Raw genomic sequence first — 25,966 nt, 5'->3', positions numbered from 1 at the left:
GAAAGTAGAAAAATCAGTTTGATCGTCGTGGAAATTTACATGCATTCACAGGGAAACTGTCAACATCTGTTCATCCTGAGTTCATATGCAGGAACATTTGATAGCTTAAAACCAATCCTATTTACGTAGTCAAATGCACCCGAGCATTCCACGAGATAACTTCAGCTGTCACGTGACTCATCACTATGGCGGTTATGTCTACTGTAACTAAACCAACGACCGTTCGCATTTTCATATTCATTTGTATGTCGCTAGAATACGCAAGAAATATGACCAGGAATTGAGGGCAAGTTGTAACAAACTACATTGCCGTTTTTCGTGAGGATTTTATTTGATAAGGTTATTATTTGTTGTTTGAAAAGAATCTAATGTACTGGCGTCGGTGTCAAAACTAGATATGTCTCGTCAGACAATGCGACTGCAGTTTTCTATCGGAGTGAAAATGTGTTACTACGGGTCATAAAATAGATGTTTGATTGGCCTTATTAATAACTTATAGTATAAATAAAATTTAAAAAATTTCGGCTGTGTACATCTTGGATTTTATCTTTAGTTGTAGTTACTTGAACAACATGTTCTGTTAACAGACCGATTTGTCGTTCAGTTTTATCAAAGTTTACAAGCAGCTTTACTGATTCAGGAGTATATCAATAATCTTCCACAAGCATTAAAGAAATGGGGAAAGAACTATACACAGCTATTGTAAAGTTGTCAGCTGAAATATATATAGAATAGGAATACCAGGGCCAGATGAAGACATTTCATCTGATACAAATGTAACTGTCTGACTATAAAGTCCAATTTTGAATTTCTTATAATATGACCTCAGGCCCTGACGTTTCTCAGGGCCTTTGGCCCTTTGATTTCCCTTGATGTGATTCTTATTTCCCTTGACGTGATTCTTATTTCCCTTGATGTAATACTTATCTCCCTTGATGTAATACTTATCTCCCTTGATGTGATACTTATCTCCCTTAATGTAATACTTATCTCCCTTGATGTGATACTTATCTCCCTTGATGTATTACTTATCTCCCTTGATGTGATACTTACTTCCCTTGGTGTGATATTTATCTCCCTTGGTGTGATATTTATCTCTCTTGATGTAATACTTATCTCCCTTGATGTAATACTTATCTCCCTTGATGTATTACTTATCTCCCTCGATGTGATACTTACTTCCCTTGATGTAATACTTATCCCCCTTGATGTGATACTTACTTCCCTTGATGTAATACTTATCTCCCTTGATGTGATACTTATCTCCCTTGATGTAATACTTATCTCACTTGGTGTGATACTTATCTCCCTTGCAGTGTGTCGAGTCGTTGCTGAGAGTGGAGTACAGTGGAGGGCCCGGGTTGGAGGCTGGATACTGTCGACACTGTGCTGTGGCCTTCAGTGTTGATATCCTGCCCTCAATCATCTTCCATTCCTGGGAAGCTCTCCCTTCCGAAAGGTCAGTAAGGTCAAAGTGGGGTCATGGCAGGTCATTGTATTGACAGGAAATGTTCTGTCATGGTTGTGTCCTTGGGCAAGACACTTTACCCTAATTGCTTTGGATGGCATACAACAGGCCTCCATTATGTTCAGTGAGGTAGTCACCAACTACAAGGAGACCCCGCCTTAAAATGACCCTGGCTGGGGCGATAAACTCAACAAACAAAATTATGTCTACTTGTTTTATATACTGATAATCACTATGTACTTGAATATATATATTTATGATCGTACATTTAATGTGTATATTAATGGCTTGTCTCTATAAACCTCTACTTGACAGTCCTGACCACTGTGTCCTGGTGTTTGATGTCTGTAATGTGTGTAGTCAGCAAGTCGATCTTCATTATAATATCAACGACAGCTTCAAGTTGGAACCCAAACAGATACGCAGGTATGGTAGGCGTACTTTGGCCGCGGTCAAATCAGTGACTGCTTCAAACAGAAATAGATATGTAGCTACATTACTTCACACAATACATTGTAAATTGGTTGTTTACAAATTATATACTTAGTTTAGATGTGTATTTGTCTGTTGAAAGTGTATCTATTGTTAAATGATTTACATCCAAACATAATATTGTGTCGCCCTGACAGACATCAGAAAGGCAGCACATAGCTTTGTTTCTGACAAAGTTAGATCAACAAAACCTCCATCATACATATAGCATGGGTATTAGAACCTACTACACTTAAACTATTTCATAGATTTCTGCTTTTTTGAGGTAAAAATATCAAATTTTTGGACTTTTGGAAAAAATCTACGTTAAGGTTTTGTGTTTAGCTCTTGCATATTAGGCTGTTTCTGACAAACTATAAATGCTAGAGCAACCACACTTTGGTTATAGGTGTATCATATTCAAATTTCTGGACTTGAAAGAAAATGTTTATGTTAGTGACAAATCTGGACAGGCGACACATATAACTTTGTGTAATTAGATGGAGCAGTAAGTTCCTGCTACTATCAATGTTCATGTATATATTAGACATTAAAATATCTTTTAGAGATTGGTATTAAGAAGAAATGATGAAACATATTTTTCGTTAAATTAAGTTGTGACTAAATAAACATTGTGCAGAAATTGTGACTGTTAGGTCTGATGGTTCTGGCCTTGACCATCATTGGAAAACCAACAACTTGTATTAACACAGGGAATTTCATCCTGAGTACTCCAGGGTTACACTCACGCTTTGGTCTCTGTAACCCTGGAATTTGTCAGGAAGTCAGCAATTGCTGTGTAATGATATTAACCATCTTTATATAACTGAGAGGATAGTAGAGGAGTTTGAAAAAATAAAATTCTGCTATCAGAAAAAAAAAGATGCTTAATGTGTGTTGAATTGTCTGTAGGCTGACGATACAAATAGAGAAATGCAAGTTTCCTGACCCAGGCCCAGAGCTGGACGTGGCAGACCGCCTCCAGATGACCAAGCCGCCTCCACCGGTCATCAGTCGTTATAGCCAACACCTGGATGGATTCATCCACATTCTCTGGACGATGGTATCCTTATTAGAGAAGGTGGCAACACCTATCAGGAGGCACAGAAGGAGCAGTAACTCTTGCTACCTCATTATTTTGTTGTATAAACCAGAAAATACAGCCGAACTTGACTATCACCAAGTCATTGGGATCAGAAAAAACCATGAGATACCTTAAGTATTCAGAGTAACAATGAATATCTTATAGAGAACTGAATGTTTACTTCGAGTTAAGTACGGTCTTCGAGTTATCAGATTTCAAGATAACAAAGATTGGCTGTACCTACCCATTCACTCTACCTAGCCATACCTCGACCTTGACTGTACATGTACCTACCCATTTACTCTACCTAGCCATACCTCGACCTTGACTGTACCTACCCATTTACTCTACCTTGCCATACCTCGACCGTGACTGTACCTACCCATTTACTCTACCTAGCCATACCTCGACCTTGACTGTACCTACCCATTTACTCTACCTAGCCATACTTCGACCTTGACTGTACCTACCCATTTACTCTACCAAGCCATACCTCAACCTTGACTGTACCTACCCATTTACTCTACCAAGCCATACCTCGACCTTGACTGTACCTACCCAATTACTCTACCTTGCCATACCTCGACCTTGACTGTACCTACCCAATCACTCTACCTAGCCATACCTCAACCTTGACTGTACCTACCCATTTACTCTATCTAGCCATACCTCGACCTTGACTGTACCTACCCATTTACTCTACCATGCCATACCTCGACCTTGACTGTACCTACCCATTTACTCTACCTAGCCATACCTCGACCTTGACTGTACCTACCCAATCACTCTACCTAGCCATACCTCGACCTTGACTGTACCTACCCAATCACTCTACCTAGCCATACCTCGACCTTGACTGTACCTACCCATTTATTAGTCCCCTGCCGTTTGAAAAACGGGGGGGACTATAGGTTTACCCTCCGTCCGTCTGTCTGTCCGTCCGTCCGTCCGTCTGTCTGTCACGCAATAGTTGTCCGGACAACTCCTCCTAAAGTACTACTCCGATTTTAATGAAACTTGATAGACATGATCAGTATAACATGTAGTTGTGCATCTCACATTTTTTTTTTCCAAAAACAAATTTTCAAAATGGCTGCCGACTTCTCATTGGTTGAGACTTGTCCGGACAACTCCTCCTAAAGTACTACTCCGATTTTAATGAAACATGGTATACATGATCAGTATAACATGTAGTTGTGCATCCTATATTTTTTTTCTTTAAAAATTCCTTTTTCAAAATGGCTGCCGGCTTTTCATTGGTTGAGGCTTGTCCGGACAACTCCTCCTACAGTACTACTCCGATTTTAATGAAACATGGTATACATGATCAGTATAACATGTAGTTGTGCATCCTATATTTTTTTTCTTTAAAAATTTATTTTTCAAAATGGCTGCCAGCTTTTCATTGGTTGAGGCTTGTCCGGACAACTCCTCCTAAAGTACTACTCCGATTTTAATGAAACTTGGTATACAGATCAGTATAACATGTAGTTGTGCATGCCACATTTTGTTTTTAGAAAAACCAATTTTCAAAATGGCCGCCGACTTTTCATTGGTTGAGACTTGTCCGGACAACTCCTCCTAAAGTACTACTCCGATTTTAATGAAACTTGGTATAGGTGATCACTATAACACGTAGTTTAAAAAATGGGAAATAAATAGTTGCACTCCTGGATAAGGCAGGGGACTTTGTATTGCTGCTGCAATACTATCCATCCTTGTTCTACCTAGCCATACCTCGACTTTGACTGTACCTACCCATTTACTCTACCTAGCCATACCTCGACCTTGACTGTACCTACCCATTTACTCTACCTTGCCATACCTCGACCTTGACTGTACCTACCCATTCACTCTACCTAGCCATACCTCGACCTTGACTGTACCTCCCCATTTACTCTACCTAGCCATACCTCGACCTTGACTGTACCTACCCATAACTCGACTGTCAAAACCAACAACCACATCCTCATTTCCATTGCTTATATGCATTTTTCCTTTTAGGTAGAATGAGGACGGGTACAATTATTTCAGTTTAACACATGAAGCAATTATTGCATTAACAGTCAAGATAATGATTAAATTTGGATTTGGCTAACATAGTGGAATAAAGAACTACAAGGTCAGGTCAAATGGCACCAATTCCTTTTGTTTTTTTATTCCAAGACAGAATGCTCCATGTATAGGTTATTTCTGACAGAATTCTCTGCAAATAAGCAGTTACTAGTCCCCTATTGGTGAAACCGTCTTTTACGAAAAAAAAAAAAAAAAAAATTTACAAGCACAATGCCAAAGATTTTCTGTGCTCTAGCAGCTTCATTCCTTGTTGTATTTAGATCAAACTTCACACAATGATACAGGACCATGATATCATAGACAAGTTTGAATTTCAAGGTTTTTGGATCAAGGTCAAGGTCACTGTTACTATTTCTAGCGTTATTATGTCATTATGGGACATGTATTGTTAAAGCGATACCCAGTATGCTTGTTTTCTAGCGTTGTACAATGACACAAACTGATGAAGCAATGCTTATGATACTCTGTCAAGAAAGATTTGAAATTGATAGCACCTTAACTTGGCTGTTCAGTGTGGTACAAAGAATTGTGGGAAGATGGGAACAGAACACCTGTCTTGGTCTCCACAGCAACTAGAGCTCATCAAGGTGTCAGATGTCTCCTGGAGTAAGTATTGAGCAGCTCTCCTGGTATGTCTGATACTAAGAAACATTAACATATTTCAAAATGGATAGATGTACTTACAAGTCATCCCATACTATACATGTAACTAGGCAAAAAAAAGATGATTTTAAAACAAATAGAATATGAACATCATTACAGTAGGAATGTGTGAAGATCACTTGCATCTATTAAAATAAAATAGTGGGGATTCCTGGTGTAATATGTAAGTTGACCAATTTTACTGATGTCAGTCTGTCAACATTTGTGTGTGTTTTCAACACTGTTAATTAAGATTATTTTTAAAATGTCTTCTCAACTTTTTAAATCATATACAGAACTACATGTAATCCTCAACTAGGGAAACCTTGGCTGTTTACTCTTCAAAGCTAAGAACAATTTAAAATCCTGACATTGGCTTACCTGTAAACCTAGTATTGCCCAAATAAATGTTTATAGATGTTACAACAACTGCCTAACACAATACGTTCAACATTGTGTTAGACAGTTGTTGTCACATCCGTAAAACAAGTCCAACATTGTGTTAGACAGTTGTCACATCTGTATAACAAATTCAACATTGTGTTAGACAGTTGTTGTCACATCTGTAAAACAAGTTCAACATTGTGTTAGACAGTAGTTGTCACATCTGTAAAACAAGTTCAACATTGTGTTAGACAGTTGTTGTCACATCCGTAAAACAAGTTCAATATTGTGTTAGACAGTTGTTGTCACATCTGTAAAACAAGTTCAATATTGTGTTAGACAGTTGTTGTCACATCTGTAAAACAAGTTCAACATCGTGTTAGACTGTCTAACACAATGTTGAACTTGTTTTACGGATGTGACAACAACTGTCTAACACAATGTTGAACTTGTTTTACGGATGTGACAACTGTCTAACACAATGTTGAACTTGTTTTACAGATGTGACAACAACTGTCTAACACAATGTTGGACTTGTTTTACAGATGTGACAACAACTGTCTAACACAATGTTGGACTTGTTTTACAGATGTGACAACAACTGTCTAACACAATGTTGGACTTGTTATACAGATGTGACAACTGTCTAACACAATGTTGGACTTGTTTTACAGATGTGACAACTGTCTAACACAATGTTGAACTTGTTTTACAGATGTGACAACAACTGTCTAACACAATGTTGAACTTGTTTTACGGATGTGACAACAACTGTCTAACACAATGTTGAACTTGTTTTACAGATGTGACAACAACTGTCTAACACAATGTTGGACTTGTTTTACAGATGTGACAACTGTCTAATACAATGTTGAACTTGTTTTACGGATGTGACAACTGTCTAACACAACGTTGAACTTGTTTTACAGATGTGACAACAACTGTCTAATACAATGTTGAACTTGTTTTATGGATGTGACAACAACTGTCTAACACAATGTTGAACTTGTTTTACAGATGTGACAACAACTGTCTAACACAATGTTGAACTTGTTTTACAGATGTGACAACTACTGTCTAACACAATGTTGAACTTGTTTTACAGATGTGACAACTGTCTAACACAATATTGAACTTGTTTTACAGATGTGACAACAACTGTCTAACACAATATTGAACTTGTTTTACAGATGTGACAACTACTGTCTAACACAATGTTGAACTTGTTTTACAGATGTGACAACAACTGTCTAACACAATGTTGAACTTGTTTTACAGATGTGACAACTGTCTAACACAATATTGAACTTGTTTTACAGATGTGACAACAACTGTCTAACACAATATTGAACTTGTTTTACAGATGTGACAACAACTGTTTAACACAATGTTGAACTTGTTTTACAGATGTGACAACAACTGTCTAACACAATGTTGGACTTGTTTTACAGATGTGACAACAACTGTCTAACACAATGTTGAACTTGTTTTACAGATGTGACAACAACTGTCTAACACAATGTTGAACTTGTTTTACAGATGTGACAACAACTGTCTAACACAATGTTGAACTTGTTTTACAGATGTGACAACAACTGTCTAATACAATGTTGAACTTGTTTTACAGATGTGACAACTACTGTCTAATACAATGTTGAACTTGTTTTACAGATGTGACACCTGTCTAACACAATGTTGAACTTGTTTTACAGATGTGACAACTACTGTCTAACACAATGTTGAATTTGTTTTACAGATGTTAGTGTTAATGACCAGTCCTGCTCGGCCCATTCCATTCCTGTTGTGTGTACTGGTACTGTTGTCAACATCGAAATCCTTATCACCTTCCGTGCCGGTGAGTGTTGAAACTAGAACAGTAAAATCATTCTATCTAGAAAGGTTGATGTGGGTGGATCAAACTTATTCAATCCGAGAATCAGAGAATGTCAATCTTACCTAGACATAACCTGGTAACTGTTCATCCTGTTTTGATTTCTAATTTGAATTTTCTGAACAATAAAAACAAGTATTTGGTATAAGAATGATGAAAAATAACAAGTTATCTAAGTATTTGGTATAAGAATGATAAAAAATAACAAGTTATCTAAGTATTTGGTATAAGAATGATAAAAAATAACAAGTTATCTAAGTATTTGGGTTGAGGATGGTAAAAAATAACAAGTTCTCATCGTTTGTAATTTACCTAGAGCGTGTCCTTGCACTACTCTATTGTCAACTTAACGAATACATCCAAGGTCACAAATGATTTCGATGACATGATAATTGTTGATACAACTCTGTTCTCTCCATCTAGGTGTATCTTACACAAGTGCTGTACTGGCGGTCAGTTGTGGACTGCTGACCGATCATACATCTGTTTACTCTTGGGACACGGACCAAGTTACCGTACTCGGTTCTCAGTCGTACCAGCTTACCAACGTAAGTAGTTTAATCTTGGGACACGGACCAAGTTACCGTACTAGGTTCTCTAGTCGTACCAGCTTACCAACGTAAGTAGTTCACTCTTGGGACACGGACCAAGTTACCGTACTAGGTTCTCAGTCGTAACAGATTACAAACATAAGTAGTTCACTCTTGGGACACGGACCAAGTTACCGTACTAGGTTCTCAGTCGTAACAGCTTACCAATGTGAGTAGTTTAATCTTGGGACATGGACCAAGTTACCGTACTAGGTTCACAGTCGTAACAGCTTACCAACGTAAGTAGTTTAATCTTGGGACACGGACCAAGTTACCGTACTAGGTTCTCAGTCGTACCAGCTTCCCAATGTAAGTAGTTCACTCTTGGGACACGGACCAAGTTACCGTACTAGGTTCACAGTCGTACCAGCTTACCAATGTGAGTAGTTTAATCTTGGGACACGGACCAAGTTACCGTACTAGGTTCTCAGTCGTAACAGCTTACCAACGTAAGTAGTTTAATCTTGGGACACGGACCAAGTTACCGTACTAGGTTCTCAGTCGTAACAGCTTACCAATGTAAGTAGTTCACTCTTGGGACACGGACCAAGTTACCGTACTAAGTTCTCAGTCGTAACAGCTTACCAATGTAAGTATTTTAATCTTGGGACATGGACCAAGTTACCGTACTAGGTTCTCAGTCGTACCAGCTTACCAATGTAAGTAGTTCACTCTTGGGACACGGACCAAGTTACCGTACTAAGTTCTCAGTCGTAACAGCTTACCAATGTAAGTAGTTCACTCTTGGGACACGGACCAAGTTACCGTACTAGGTTCTCAGTCGTAACAGCTTACCAACGTAAGTAGTTTAATCTTGGGACACGGACCAAGTTACCATACTAGGTTCTCAGTCGTAACAGATTACCAACGTAAGTAGTTCACTCTTGGGACATGGACCAAGTTACCGTACTAGGTTCTCAGATGCTGACCAGCGTACTAACACAGATATAAGTTTTTTACATACTTTGAATACTGCTGGAATATATATATTACTGAAAATTTTAGTTAATGTCAGACCCAACATAAGGTACTTGTTTGTGACTTCTGGTACAAAGCAATCCGATAGGAAGCCCAGACAACTTGCCATCATGATTATCTAAATGTAACTAAGGTTAAGTTGCTACATACTTATGGTTACATTGGAATATCTTTCAGACAACAAAACCTATTTTGGATGTTAGTTCTCTGAAGAACTACACTTTAATACATATGCCCCAAATATTAGCTTCTGTGTTACTCAGGGGATTACATTTACTTTAACTCTCTTTTGAAATGAAAGTTAATGTAACCCCTGGAGTATTGGGGATTAGCTTCTGTCTGCAGCTTCAGTGCCAATGTAGTGAAAAAATAGGAATATATACATCTACATGTATTTTGCAAGTTACCAAAAATAAAGATTATGCTGGAAAATAAATTCTGTCTTCAGGTTGGAGGGGAGGACAGCACCCGCTACAGGACATCTTACCTTTTCCACTACAGTGGCACCTACAGGTTCAACGTCAAATGTGTCGCCACAGCAACAGATGACGACATTGACCATATATGGCAGTGCCATGATATACAAGTTCGGGTCATAGATGAGGAGTGATTTTGGAGGATTGCCAATTGACTTACTGTTTTTCCAAACAAATTTTGAAATATCTAACATTTAGTAGGTTTATATTCAAATTTCACCAGCATTTCAGACTTAACATTTTTTAGCAAATACCAGATATCACTTAAATTTTGAAGAAAGGCTAGATATTTCAAAATGTTGATCCATTAATTACCTCACTTGGCCCTTTTGGCCAAGGGAGCTTATGCCATGGTTCAGCGTCAACTTTTCCATTTAAGCAACTTTTTCTCATTGACCAATATTCCCAGTGCTATGATTTTTGGCTGATAGGTTCCTGATCATGAGATGGAGCTCAACAAAGTTTACGCAAAGAAATGACCCTGTTCCATACTCAAGGTCACGGGGATAATATTTGTTAAAAGATTCACATAACTTTTCACAAACCAAAATTGCCTATAATCATAATATTTGAGTGGAAGGTTCCTGGGATGGAGACCCACAAAGTTTACAAAAATATATGATATTGATCTGTATCCAAGGTCACATGGGTCAAAGTTAAAACATTCATTCACCTTCTCACAAAACAAAAGGTCTGTATAAAATTATGATATTTAGCTGGTAGGTTTGTGGGATGGAGACCCACAATTTGCTGAAAGAAGTGACCTTGAACCATATTCAGAATTTCACTAAGGTTATATCATACAAAAGACTTCTTCTGATTAACTGAACAGACTAGAATCAAGTTCTTTTGATTAAGAAATATCATGTGAGCAATGCAGGCCCATTGGGCCTCTTGTTTTATGATCATTGTATTATTAGTCTCCAAGTTAATTCCAAACATTTTTGCACTACATGTATGTTTATAGGGGGATAGATCCAAATGAACACATAACACTGATTTTTGGTTAGAAAATATTTTTCTCGCATTTTGAAGATGATGAATTTGGTTTAAGATGAGTTCCTGATGCTTTTCAGTATTAAACGCATTTAAAGCCATTTCCTATTGTAGTGCATTTAATATTTGTAGAAACAATCTCTCATCCCACCAAAGTTAATTAATAACCATTTACTTTCTATGTCTTTGTGCTCTTTCAATGGTATGATTATTTCAACTTAATTTAAGTTGATCGGATTTTAGAATAATCTCCATATTGTTTCCTTCCTTTCCTCTGCCTGGACTTGTGGAGATGTCATATTTCATTCTTGCTTGTTTTCTGCATTTTATTTCCAGCAGTCCCAGCCATACAAGGTGCAGTTCTTCCTTTTTATACTCATGCTTGCATTTGCAGAATTTCCTTTATTTTTGTCTTTGTGGCAATATACAAGACTCAGGCTCTGTATACTTATTACTGTAGACTCCAATCTTGGATTCTTGACTTTGACTTTGAAAATAGTCACTGTGCACATTGGTCTGATTCCTTCACACTACATTTGGTGAGGTAGCTTGTTCTGAACATGTCCTTTGTTTTGACTAAATTGAGGTAGTAAGGTAATTAACAAAATGTACTCTTTACACTCACTGCTGAGTCACATTTAATTCGCAGGTTTTCCGTCTGTACATCTATAGATCAATTGATTATCTAGCTAGTTCATTAGTGTGGCCTGGGGACCTTGATTTCTTTAACATCAGAAGATCTGCCATGATGTTTGCTGTGTGCTGTTCAACAACATGAACCATTCTAATGACTTCATTTTCATTGAATATTTTCTTCTCTATCACTCCTCATTTTTAAACGAACATTAGTGTTCATTTATTTAAGATTTTAGTTTTAAATTTAAGATATTTAAGATATGTCTGAATTATGACCAAGAAATGTTACTTCATTTTTGCGTTGATCTACAGAATCAGCACTAATGACACTTGGTCTCTTACTCTTTAACCCTAATATCTATGAATAGTAACACAAAGGTCTGTTAACACAAAGGTCAAATCTGCCTTTTCTAACTCTCATATCCTTCTTTCTCAGGACAAGTCTTTTGGTGCTAACCAACAGTAAGACAAACATAGGGGATACAAACCCTCCAGTAACATTGGAGTCCTAGGCTAAAACTATCAGTATGTTATGTTGATAGTTTGAATGACCTTATCTATAACTTCTCAGATTAATTTCTGTATACATCAATCGAATCAGATTTTCTTTTGGCCAAATCACTTACAGAAATTTAACGTCATTTAACGTCAATGATTTTTCTCTTTTTTTTGACATAGAAAACTGGTGCAAACAATTCATTCAACCGTGTCAGATAGTGTCTGAAATGCAGATATTTTTTTCTGTTACGCCTAAAAATACTGATCTTGACTCGTACATACATGTATATAGAACGGATGAGATATGTAGCCGATAAAATTGTGATATATCAAACGTTGTGATATTTCCTAGCTGATTTATATGTGTTCCTGAAGTAAGAATTGTAAGATGTATATTTAATTATAATGATTATGAATTTTATTTAAATTGTCCTGTATAAAAAAAATAACAGATACGCATGTAATTATGATAAAATGTGGTCTTTGTAATTTGAATATGAAATGATTCCTCATTGTCCTGGCTCATTTTGACTAATTTTGGTCTGGAGTAATGCCAGATTAATAAGACTCCATATTGTATAAATAGTGTTGGGACAGTCATGGGATAAAATGGCAGAATCTATTATTGGAAGCAATGGTATATTCTATAGATACATTTCCAGACAATTCAGACCACCTGGGTCTCTTGTTGTTATCTACTTGTATTGGGAAAAGCTCACATATTGATTCTATTGTTTAGATGATTGTTCCTGATTGTCTGCTCATACCTGGAGTTTATGATAACATATGAATATCTCAGGTCCCAAGTCTCATGGACTTCATTACTCTGTGAACGTCACTAGACTTACACATGTCATAAGTGGTAGTGGAATAATAATGTATCAAGGTACATTTGCCAGTGATCAACTTTTGCCATTTTCGCCCAGTAATTTAACACTGTAGTTTCGCTACTCCCTTTAATACTGTAAAAACCTCATAGAGTATATATTTGTATATTATCAGGGCAAATTTTAAATTACTTAAAAACATATTTTTTGTCCAAGGTTGTATTTTTTCAAATAATATGTAACAGACAACACCAGACCATAATTTGATCTATGTATTTGATTTTCAAAGATGCAAATTTTCGACTTTTTATTCTCTCAATGAAATCGTGGGAAAATTATTGGAAATTAGTACTGTTACAGTATCTTCATGCGTTAAGTGCTAAAACTGTAAAATTAGAGTTATAACTAGTATAGATTTTTCAAACGTTGTTAACAATTCTGATCTAATCTACCGTGTTAGTTATGATACAATTCTGATCTAATCTACCGTGTTAGTTATGAAACTATTATAATCTTAGCAGTACATTTTAAATAGCTGGTAAAGACAACTTGTAATATCATATTTTTAGCTCACTTGGCCATTGAGTTTACAAACATGGCATGGCGTCCGGCAACATTTTAACCAAATTTGGTCAGAAATATCCTTGGGGGAAGGAGAACAAATATTTAGCCCACCATCATCAGATGGTGGGCTATTCTTGTTATCGCTATTTCTCAGAAAGTACTGAGAGGATCTTTCTCAAATTTTATATGTAAGTTTTCCTAGGTCCCTAGTTATGCATGTTGTATTTTGTGACCGATTGGAAAACAACAAGGCCAACAGGCGACCATCTTGGATTTTGATAACTGAAGTTTGTTATCGCTATTTCTAAGAAAGTTTTGAAGGTATGTATATTTCTCAAATTTCATAAGTAAGTTCTCCTTGGTACCTTGTTGTGCATATTGCATTTTGGGACCAATTGGAAAACAACATGGCCGATAGGCGGCCATCTTGGATTTTGAAAATTGAAGTTTGTTATCGCTATTTCTCAGCATGAAGGGATATTTCTCAAATTTCATATGTAATTTTCCCTTGGTCCCTAGTTATGCATATTGCATTTGTGACCGATCCAAAAACACCATTGCCGACAGGCGGCCATCTTTATTGATATGGATCATTCACTGATGGGTGCCAAGATCCCTCAGGGATCTCGTTTGCATAAATGGTGACTCTGACCCTTCCCTGGAGCATCATTGGGCAAATGAGATTTATGTTGTATAAACCAAGGATATGGATGGCATTCTTGGGATGGGAGAAAGGGGGCCCAGTAGGGAAAACATAGCAAAAAAATAACTTTTTCTTTTTCAAGAATGACCGGATTTGGTCTACCTGTAGTTTAAACCATTGTTGTGGGAGGTAGTTCAAAAGTAGGAAAGTGTTTGAAATATAACTTAGATCAGAGTATTTTGCCATAATTACTGAAATATCCAAGTGAGCAATGCAGGCTCTCTGGGCCTCTTGTTATTTTGTAAATATGAAGTCACTAAATTGACTCTGTGGTGCTCATTTCTAATTATAAGTTTGATATACCAACCTGTTCCATTCAGTTGTTTACACTTTAATTGTTCCGAAGTATCTTGGGAGCAAGAACGGACAAATAAACAAATATGAATTAAGTTGTGTCTGTAATATACATACTTAAACCGAGTCTTGGCGTCTCTCCTAAACAAATATGAATTAAGTTGTGTGTGTAATATAATACTTACACCAAGTGTAGGCCATCTCCCCTCTGTTCTACTCAAAAATGAGTTTCACATCATCTGTGGACACCATGGTTATGTTTTTGTTCAGTAATCATCTCTTTATTGTGTTTCCTATATTTTGTATGTACATGTATAAAAAGCATTTCTTGTCTGATGTAAGGGGGTAGTATGGCTATTAAATATTGTAACACTGTTTCGTTTAAGGGTATATGCTACCTAACATGCACCTCCTCACCGAAAGAGTTCAAACATAAGATGCATGTAGATTGACATTCCCACATAATTCAAATTTCCTTGAAATGAATATTGGCAAAACAATCATTAAATGATTATTTTAAGAGGCACAGAAAAAGGTGATATTAAAATCAAGTCCACATTACTCATTACTTAAATTTTCATTTAGTGAGCTCTTACAATATTCACACTTTTTGATGTGCACTAGGTACCTTGAACTGGAAGTTAGACCCATTACGATCATTAGACCCAGACAAAGTCTAGAAAGAGATGGAAAAACAATTAAATGCTAATGTAGTTACTATACAAAAAGTGGCTAACAAGTGAAATTAACAAATATAGAAATCATTGTTATTTTATCGCCAAAGTATAAGTATGTATGTACAGATTACAATATAGGGTTTATATATCTTTGTAGCATAGGGATTATTCTAGGTATAGATATCTCGTCAGCTGATTCTGCTGGCTTGATTTTGTAACATTGTTGAGCCTTTTGTTTATATATTATAAGTTTTATATGGGGATGATGCAATATTATTGCTGTGAGGTGAAGGCCTTTCATTGATAAAAGTCCAGATATTGTGTGTATTTATACAGGGTGTCTATGTATCACACGATACCCACATGTCATTAAGGAGTCACATGCTTATCAACACATACCTACCCATGTCAGATACCCTACATGTATGTCTGTTTCATAAGACATATAAAGTATATATTGACATTGTACGAGCTAGATTTGATCAACTTAAAACAGAAAATGATCCCAAAAGATGGTCTCTAAACGCATGTAAGTCATGCTTAAGTCTTCAGGTGGATAATTTCTCAGATCTACTGTTTGAAAACAAATAAGGTTTTACAATGGTATATTTGGAAAAGTGATATAAAGAATTTCAAGCATTCATTAATCCTGGCTTCATTTAACAAGATTCTACAAGTGGCTTTTTCCAAAATTCCATAACAGCTGAAATGTAAACTTAGTAATTTTGCGAGCTTGGGCTTTTGAAAGAAATGTTCATGAGTTAAAACGTAACATGTAAATTTTCAAAATTTCCTATTGATGAATTCTCACGCTACTCATGAAAATAAATCAACATAGGAAATGTAGTTTGAAATTTCTCGTCCATTAAAATATTTTTATTTACAGGACCTGTGATCACTGCACGTACAAATTCATTGGTCATGGCCAAAATCAAAGTTGTCTTTCTAAACATTTTGGCACTATTTCACATTCAGCTTTGTCTTCATGTCGAGTACAATTTAAAATGTCACACTGTATATTAGAATGGAAGCCTAACCATTCAGTAGTGAACAATTTCCAGTGTCAGTAACATATATTGTCATGATACTTTCTATTCCATCGCTAAACTTGCTGATAGACAGTTGTCTGTAGTTTTCATAGAGAGTCACTTTCCCAGGTGCTTTGAAGTTGACGTCTGTTGTGATTAGTATCAGGGATTTTTTACAGTAAAATTTAAGTATGTTTCTTAGAAATTATCATTAAAATAGATATTTTTCTGTATTTATGTGAATGTAAGTTACGACACAAACATCTTGTGATCAAATTTCATGTAACTATTACTACACAAATTATAAAGGTACTAGATTCTTCTGAATTTCAAAACAAAATTCGGTAGTTTATCTGGTATTACGAAGATTGGTGCCTGCAACCTAGGAGACATTTTGGCTTCTAATGTTGCAGTCTATCCACAATAATTTATGATTGGCTTATTACCAGTAATTTTTCGATCTCAAACTGTAAAATAAACATCACATCTATGTCTTTCTTTACAATCAAGAAATTACTCAAGAAACCACACAAACAAATCTTTTAAAAAACATTTTTTGAAATTTTGAAAAAAAAATCAGACTACTGATAAGAATTAATTTTCTTGTAAATATTGAAATTTTAATATTCAGATAAAATCGAAGGCTCATTATGATTTTTCAGGTGTTTGTAGTAACTTTACAGTGTGGTTGGATTTGTCAATAACTGGGTAAGTTAGATCAAGTTAAGTGATACATAAGGGCTGTTTAGATGATAAATTGTGTCTGGTTAATGATTAATGGTAACTGATGAATCATTGCAATTTCATTCAGGTGTGTTGGCCTACTGTTGAAAAATTGTAAATGTTTAGTGTATATATTGAAATGAATGTAAATAATTAAAGATTAAATAAATAGATGCAAAGCTACATTGTCCTTGTATATTTTCTGGCAATGTCTGGTTTTCCAAAAGACCAAGCATGTCCTTAAATGACCCTGGCTGTTAATGGGACATTAAAACAAAATAAACCAAATCTGACGATGCATTGTTTGTTGGATGCCTGAGAAGAAATAGGTTATTTCCATTTTCTTAGCTCACCATCATCAGACAGTGGTCAACCACACACCAAGAGAAAGCTACAAATCCAGTTAAACAGAGGAACCGACTTTTTATATCATTCAGAACGTCCAAGTCTGGTGTCTGGCCAGAGGTATCTCGGGCTACATCAGATATATATAGCTATCTGTCAGAATGTCCAAGTCTGGTGTCGGGGGCCAGAGGGATCTCATGATACATCAGATATATATAGCTATCTGTCAGAATGTCCAAGTCTGGTTTCAGGGCCAGAGGGATCTCATGATACATCAGATATATATAGCTATCTGTCAGAATGTCCAAGTCTGGTGTCAGGGCCAGAGGGATCTCATGATACATCAGATATATATAGCTATCTGTCAGAATGTCCAAGTCTGGTGTCAGGGCCAGAGGGATTTCATGATACATCAGATATATATAGCTATCTGTCAGAATGTCCAAGTCTGGTGTCAGGGCCAGAGGGATCTCGGGCTACATCAGATATATATAGCTATCTGTCAGAATGTCCAAGTCTGGTGTCGGGGCCAGAGGGATCTCGTGCTACATCAGATATATATAGCTATCTGCCAGAATGTCCAAGTCTGGTGTCAGGGCCAGAGGGATCTCGGGCTACATCAGATATATATAGCTATCTGTCAGAATGTCCAAGTCTGGTGTCAGGGCCAGAGGGATCTCGGGCTACATCAGATATATATAGCTATCTGTCAGAATGTCCAAGTCTGGTGTCGGGGCCAGAGGGATCTCGTGCTACATCAGATATATATAGCTATCTGCCAGAATGTCCAAGTCTGGTGTCAGGGCCAGAGGGATCTCGGGCTACATCAGATATATATAGCTATCTGTCAGAATGTCCAAGTCTGGTGTCAGGACCAGAGGGATATCATATGATATCAGTTATATATAGCTATCTGTCAGAATGTCCAAGTCTGGTGTCAGGGCCAGAGGGATCTCATAATACATCAGATATATATAGCTATCTGACAGAATGTCCAAGTCTGGTGTCGGGGCCAGAAGGATCTCATGATACATCAGATATATATAGCTATCTGTCAGAATGTCCACATTTGGTGTCGGGGCCAGAGGGGATATCATGATATATCAGATATATATAGCTATCTGTCAGAATGTCCACATCTGGTGTCAGGGCCAGAGGTATCTCATGATACATCAGATATATATAGCTATCTGTCAGAATGTCCACATCTGGTGTCGGGGCCAGAGGGGATATCATGATATATCAGATATATATAGCTATCTGTCAGAATGTCCACATCTGGTGTCAGGGCCAGAGGTATCTCATGATACATCAGATATATATAGCTATCTGTCAGAATGTCCACATCTGGTGTCGGGGCCAGAGGGGATATCATAATACATCAGATATATATAGCTATCTGTCAGAATGTCCATGTCTGGTGTCGGGGCCAGAGGGATCTCATAGATATATATAGCTATCTGTCAGAATGTCCAAGTCTGGTGTCGGGGCCAGAGGGATATATGATACATCAGATATATATAGCTATCTGTCAGAATGTCCATGTCTGGTGTCGGGGCCAGAGGGATATATGATACATCAGATATATATAGCTATCTGTCAGAACGTCCAAGTCTGGTGTCGGGGCCAGATGGATCTCATAGATATATATAGCTATCTGTCAGAATGTCCAAGTCTGGTGTCGGGCCAGAGGGGATCTCATGATACATCAGATATATATACCTATCTGTCAGAATGTCCACGTCTGGGCCCAGTTGTTCAAAAGGTGATTAGCTTAATCACTTGATTAGTGAAAATTTCATATCTTATTTGTTGCAAAACCTGTGAGTATATCATCTTTAAACAATGCCAGTTGGAAGAAAATTAAGAATTACAGAATTTCATAAAGTTTTGTCCAGCTAGTTCGACCAGAAATTATTAAATCAGGATTTGAAAAATGTTGTTAAAACCTTTTGAACAACTGGTCCCTGGTGTCGGGGCCAGAGGGATCTTGGGATACATCAGTCATCTGTCTGTCAGAATGTACAAATCTAATATCAGAACCAGAGGAAAAACAACACTAGAAATTTGTCTTTCAGAGTGTCTAAGTCTGGTGTCGGGGCCCCTACAACAGATATTTATTTGTCAGAATGTCTAAGCCTTGTGTCAGGACCAGAGTAAAGACTACACCAGACATCTTTCTGTCCGAATGCCTACAACTATTAAAGGACCGAAACATTAGACAATGGCAATCAAGTAGACACAGTGTACCTGGATTTTAAGAAAGCTCTTGATACTGTTCCCCATCAAAGATTATTGTAGGAAATTAAATGATATGGCGTATCAGAAAACACGAGGAAATGGATAAAGGACTTTCTATGTGGAATTGAGTAGCAGGTCATTATCAACGTAAATCGTCAAAAACAGCACCAGTGACAAACAGAGTTCCCCAGGACAGTATGTTAGGACCAGCTTTGTTTTGGTATATAAATGACCTTCCCGACGTAGTGAATTCTATCGTCAAACTGCTTGTGGATGATGACAAAATCTACAGTAAATATCATCTGAATGGAGACTACAGGAAGATATCAACAGTGTCAGCAACTGGACAAAACACGGCTTGTGAAGCTTAATAAGGAGAAATGCCAACAAATGAACGTTAGAACTGGGAATGAGTCATCAGACCATGTATACAGCCTCGGTGAAGAGACTGGGAACACTATTCAGCAATTCAGGCAAAGAAATCTAACAGGCTTGACTGGTTAAGTCATTCATGTATAATTGTATATAGATGAAGAAATGTTTTCCGACCTCTACAAAGCCTTGGTAAGACCCCGCCTTGACTACTGCACAAAGAGCAGAAGAGTAGGACTACGTGAAAATGTCCAGCGTCGTACCACCAGATTGGTGCCTCGCCTAAAAATATTCCATATGACTAAGAAAACTGGGTAGATACCATCACTGGGATACAGACGGGAGAGATCAGACATTGTCAGTCTCTTCATGATCTGTAGTGGACAGGAAGATGTAGATCCTGGGAAGTTTGTTGCAGTCTCTTACGACCGGAATCTTCACATCACTCGGAGATATTGTAGGAAACTCTTTAAGAAGAGAACACGACCCAAACTACATGTACGTGGATGCACGAACCAGACTTCATGGATGCACGTTTTCTAACATAGTTGTGGACACCTCGAATTCTCTGTCATCACCATTAGTTAGAGAACCAACACTGAGCACCATTGAATCAGGCCTGAATTGAGTATGGAGGTATACTAGCCTGGGAAGTTATATGGCAGGAAATGACCGGAAGTCAATACCAGTCAATTGAGTAGAAGCGTCATTAGTCAATGTTAGTAGACGAAGACTAATAAACAACGTCATCAGCGCAACAAGGTTAAGTCTGTTGTCAACGCCAGATTGAGCTATATTGGGCTACGCCAGACATCTATCTGTCAGAATGTACAAGTCTCGTGTCGGGGCCAGAGGAAAGACTACGCTAGACTGCTTGTCTGTAAGAATATCTAAGTGTGGTTCGGGTCCAAATGAAACTCAGACTACTAATTAAATAACGTACTCTGTAAGAAATATCTATCAAACATTGACTAGGGATTTGTAAAATCTAGACAGAGAATTAACCCTTACGAAAAAGCATCGATGTAGTTCCAATAAAGGATTCGTTCTGACAATGAAGTCTAATTAATCTCACACCACAAGTGCATAATCTATGGGTCGTCCATACACACGATGCGACATCTGGTTTTAAATGTTCTGTCGTCTTGACCACCTTATTTGCTTTGTTATCTCGATTGGTCAGCTATCTCGATTGGTCAGCGGACTGGGGAGTTGTGGGCTCGCGAGTGTGATCTAGTAATTACAGTGTTTATAAACAACTATTCTAGATACGTTAGGAGATAAATAATCACAGATGACGCCAGTGAGAGTAAAAGTTGAAGACTTACTGAAACAATATTAGGGTGCGTTTGCAGTAAAATGAAGATCGTGATAGGGCGAGCATTGTGAAACATCTTATCGAAACCTGGTCAGCTAAGCCTATAAAGCAACCTCTACGGAGGGTACCTGCACACTTACGTGACGAGGTAGATAAACAGGTACAGGAAATGCTTGATAGGAAGGTTATACAAAAATCTGTCAGTCATTGGTCTCCTGACATTGTGTTGGTAAAGAAAAGGATGGGACAATGCGTTTTTGTGTTGACTGTCGACAGATATATGCTGTAAGCCAGCATGATGCGTGTCCCATAACCAGAATTGACGAAGTGCTAGATCAGTTAAAAAGGTTGTTCGTGTTTTTTCTAATCTGGATTTAAATTCTGGGTATTAGCAGGTTGAATTACAGGAGAATGACCGCTTCCACTATTCTTTGATTCTATTTCATTTTTACCATCTCGTCACAATATGTTCGAACTTGGTGTCAGTAGGATCATAATAGACGAAACATCCTCTCAGTCGATCGAGTCTATTACCATCTGCATATGTCAGTACTTGTGTGATTAGTCTGATAAAGGTGACAGTGTAGTCATCGAAACGTCACACTTTTAAATATCATATTGGTTGTGTTATATAAATCCTATCATAAAAGTGCTAATGCAATCGGTTGTGTCGGGATTGCCGATGGAGAGGATGGCCATTGATATCCTATGTAAACTACCTGTTACCTACAGTGGTAATCGGCACGTGTTGGTTATCTCCGATTATTACACAAAATGGACAGGCAGTCGCAGTGGCTAAGGTACTTGCTGAGGAAGTTATATACAGATGTGGAGTCTCACATATTATCCATTCGGATCAGGGATCTCTGTGTGAAAGTGCGATTTTCATCCAAATGGCATTCTGATTTTACTAGGGTATGTCGTGTCTTGGAAGAATCACTGTATGCGATGCCTCTATTCTATCTTTCCAGAAAAATGATGAAAAGAAAGGCAACACCGATAATGTCACATATTTGTCCCATCTGTTCCACCAAGAATGCGACCTTGGAGGAGAGGAAGACGCACCTTGTGGATTGTGGAATGAAGTCGGTGAACAACATGTGGCGTTGGCATAGTTGTGCTTATAACACCAAGCCAACCTAAAGTGACACGAGAAGCGGCATGCCACCATAGAAGCTGTCGTCGAAAATAGCAGTACGGTGCTTCCCAGTCGATAAGTTCAGCGTCTGAGCCTTCGTCTGATGACGAAACATTCAAAGTGAGCTGGTGTGAAAAGGACCGGGGTCGTCGATTTGCGACCTAGAAGGGTCCGATACGGACACAGAGGGAACGAGTGTCGTGAAATCTTTAAAGTGTTCGAGATGTCTGGAAGAGAACACACGAGTATCCTCAGGGACACGAAAAGGAAGATGGCACCAGAAACACATCCAAAGGATCCAGCGAACATGGTCTCAATGACTGTAAGGCCAGATACAGCAGGAACTGACTGGTAGGGATACAAAAAGGAAGATGGCACCAGAAACACATCCAAAGGATCCAGCGAACATGGTCTCAATGACTGTAAGGCCAGATACAGCAGGAACTGACTGGTAGGGACACAAAAAGGAAGATGGCACCAGAAACACATCCAAAGGATCCAGCGAACATGGTCTCAATGACTGTAAGGCCAGATACAGCAGGAACTGACTGGTAGGGATACGAAAAGAGTGAAGACGGATGTAGGCATCCAAACAGAGGTCACGACGGACCGTGACCAAGACCACTAGACAAACAGACACCAGGCGTGATAATGAAGTGATTGAGTTCGAGGACACCTTTTTTAGACAAGGATAAACGTCCTTTGGCGGGAAACAGAATATTGAAGATCGGTGCTTGCTTCTTAGTTTATAGTCGAAATATTGAAAGATGGTGCTTCTTTGTTACATATTGATTGTTGAAAGGTTGATATTTAATTTTTTATTAAAGATTTATATTTGTTGCATGTTCATGTCTATTGTTAGACTTGTTTGCAATCCTTTTGTTGTTCCGTTAAGATTTAGTTTGTTGCGACACTCTCATAATTAGTATTCATACCATTCATCTTAGAATATAATGTTAATTTGTTGACTTGACATCCTGGTTGTTATGTAAATTTAGACAATCTTTATTCTCATTACCACCATTTATCAGTCTCATTATCAACTGGACACCCAGCAGACGAAACCCACAGACATTTGGTATGTTATAGAGTGTATATAAGGCTTCACCCAGTTTCCAAACCGTCTACAAAATGACAGTGGCTTCAGTTTAGAATAAATCAATATATTTTAACTACAAACTCATATCTGTATAAAATAGGCCTAGTTGATAGTCCATTTTGTTACCATTGTAATACCCAGAATGAAACAATAGTTCATGCATTATGGGAATGTGAAAAAGTACAGCTATTTTTGACAAATTTTGAATTTCTGTTAAATCTATTATTCATTCCCTTTAATTTTAACAAAGAGTCATTTATCTTTGGATTTTATGAAGGTAAAAACAATGTTGATAATTTAATTATATTAATTATCAAGCAATATTTATATAGCACAAGATGCCAGGAAAAGAGTTCGTCTTTATCATCTTTGAAAAATTACATTAAAGAAACATACCACACTCTTAGATATATTACAACCAGTAAAGAGGGGAAACTCATCTTAACATCTTTAATAAGGACTGGGAAAATGGGAAAGACTACTGGTCTCTACATAAATTATAAATATGTTTAGAGATTTCATTCTATTTTTCGGAACTCTATGAGATACTAGTGTAGCTGGTTCCTCCATATAGCATGGTATCCTATCATGGATAATATTGAATGAATAATTTTCGATTTTCACTGGTAAAAATGTAATAAAATTATTATGACTTAGTGGTACTTTTCCTTGGTATTTCTCTTATCAAAGTCCCTGGCAATATGATGATCAGATTCACTTATTTCATATCTAATACATCAAGCCCATTGTCAAATCCTCATATTCCCTTCTCCCTCTTATTCAACAATTCTTTCTTCACACTGATTTTTTTCTTTCTTTTCTTTAATTTCTTCTATTCCCTCGTTCTTTCTTTCATAAATACAGTACATACAATTTTTTTAAATCATCTAAAATAAACTGTTGGATTTTAACTGATTATGAAGAATGGAAGGAATGTATACAGTATATGTATGATGTATGGATGAATTAAATTGTGAATCTATTATGTACTGTTGAAAAATTTTCAAAAATAAAAAAAAATAAATAAATAAATAAAAATAAAAAGTTCCAAACCGTGGATGCAGAATGGAGTACCTGTAGTTAGGTATCGCTAGGCTCTTGGGGCCTGTATAGGCTTGGTAACACTCATTAAGGTTTGGAGCGGTCAGCAGTGCAGTGGACAGTGTGTATTGGTGTAAATTATACGGCGCTGGCTACAGTACACTGCATGTACATGTTATCACTGTATGGTTTAGCAGTGAGGTAAATACTCCTGTAACATAAGAGGCCGCTGGTCGGCTCTTTTTCTATCGGATATTATTTTGTCGACTGCGTCAAAAGTATCTCGCCGTGTAAAACATCTAACACTGTTGGAGTATGAGGTAAAGTACCATGTAAGGAGCGAACACTACCGGGTATGTAGTCCATGGTTGGTGTAGTGGACACTACCGGGTATGTAGTCCGTGGTTGGTGTAGTGGACACTACCGGGTATGTAGTCCGTGGCTGGTGTAGTGGACACTACCGGGTATGTAGTCCGTGGTTGGTGTAGTGAAGCACCGGGTATCCTGTAGGGCAATGCATGGTTCAGTTAGGTAGAGTACACGGGTTTAGTTAAGGGAGGTTGAGCAAGGGATGTTTCTGTCCAACACTGTATATAACGTAGTTATCATAGTTTGTCATATAGTAGATAGGAACATTTGTCTCGTTCTATTTAGCAGTCTTAGTAGGAAATAGTTGTTAGTCCAATCTACTGAGTTTACGTTGTTCTGTAAAAATGCAAACTATCTGAATATGTTAGCATAACGGCCTATAAATGGGTATTCATAGACTGGCCACCTATCTCTAGAATATTAAAATTATCATTAAAATTGGGCTTTATAATTTTGGTATCGAGGATATGTGTGGTTTCCAAGTTTCAAACTAGGGGGAGATAATCTAGTATTAGAATTTAGTGGAGCAATTCTAACAACTTGGTAGCCAGTCTAGGATATACAGTTTGGCAGACTGAGATTGGACCCTTGATACATCACATGACTACCCCTAGAGCATGCCATGTGAGGTTTTTTACCGGATAAATCGTCACCAGATGGAAAGATAATCATTCCTTTGAGCATGTTTCAACCTAGTTCAAAATACTTGTCTGTCACTGAAAGTGGTATTTGAAAAGTTATTACAAATTGCGTCGAGTTGCATGGTCACTTCAACGCTATTTGAAATAACTTTTCAAGTGTCATTTCAAGTAATAAATAAGTAAATACATTGTATTCGGCCTGTAGCTGTTGGGGGAATAAAATCAATTTGACCAAATAGGTATACCTATACATTTCAGAACAATTTAATCATTTTTTAAGAAGTTACTTTCTTCTTATCATGTAAAAATCAGAACAAATTAAGAAGATACCTCCTCTCTTATTGTATAATCCATATTGGTTGTATGTAAATATGTTTAAGTTTGTTTACCTGTTTT

At 37.3% G+C, this 25,966-nt stretch overlaps 1 protein-coding gene across 1 annotated transcript in view; it reads left to right on the top strand.

The window, feature by feature from the left end:
- LOC117316721 (trafficking protein particle complex subunit 9-like) overlaps positions 1 to 13,729 on the top strand; it is a 50,914-nt gene extending 37,185 nt beyond the window's left edge. Inside the window, exons 18-24 of the mRNA XM_033871477.1 lie at positions 1,317 to 1,459; positions 1,784 to 1,894; positions 2,852 to 3,002; positions 5,612 to 5,705; positions 7,882 to 7,980; positions 8,440 to 8,564; positions 10,033 to 13,729. Coding sequence (XP_033727368.1) covers positions 1,317 to 1,459; positions 1,784 to 1,894; positions 2,852 to 3,002; positions 5,612 to 5,705; positions 7,882 to 7,980; positions 8,440 to 8,564; positions 10,033 to 10,194 — 885 coding nt within the window. The 3' untranslated portion in view covers positions 10,195 to 13,729. The remainder of the gene's footprint in view (positions 1 to 1,316; positions 1,460 to 1,783; positions 1,895 to 2,851; positions 3,003 to 5,611; positions 5,706 to 7,881; positions 7,981 to 8,439; positions 8,565 to 10,032) is intronic.
- Positions 13,730 to 25,966: the final 12,237 nt, after the last annotated feature.

Source organism: Pecten maximus, chromosome 18 (assembly GCF_902652985.1).
Source record: "Pecten maximus chromosome 18, xPecMax1.1, whole genome shotgun sequence".
Taxonomy (NCBI): domain Eukaryota; kingdom Metazoa; phylum Mollusca; class Bivalvia; order Pectinida; family Pectinidae; genus Pecten; species Pecten maximus.
The sequence above is the reverse complement of the archived record's forward strand: the minus strand, read 5'-3'. Positions and strand labels throughout refer to the sequence as shown.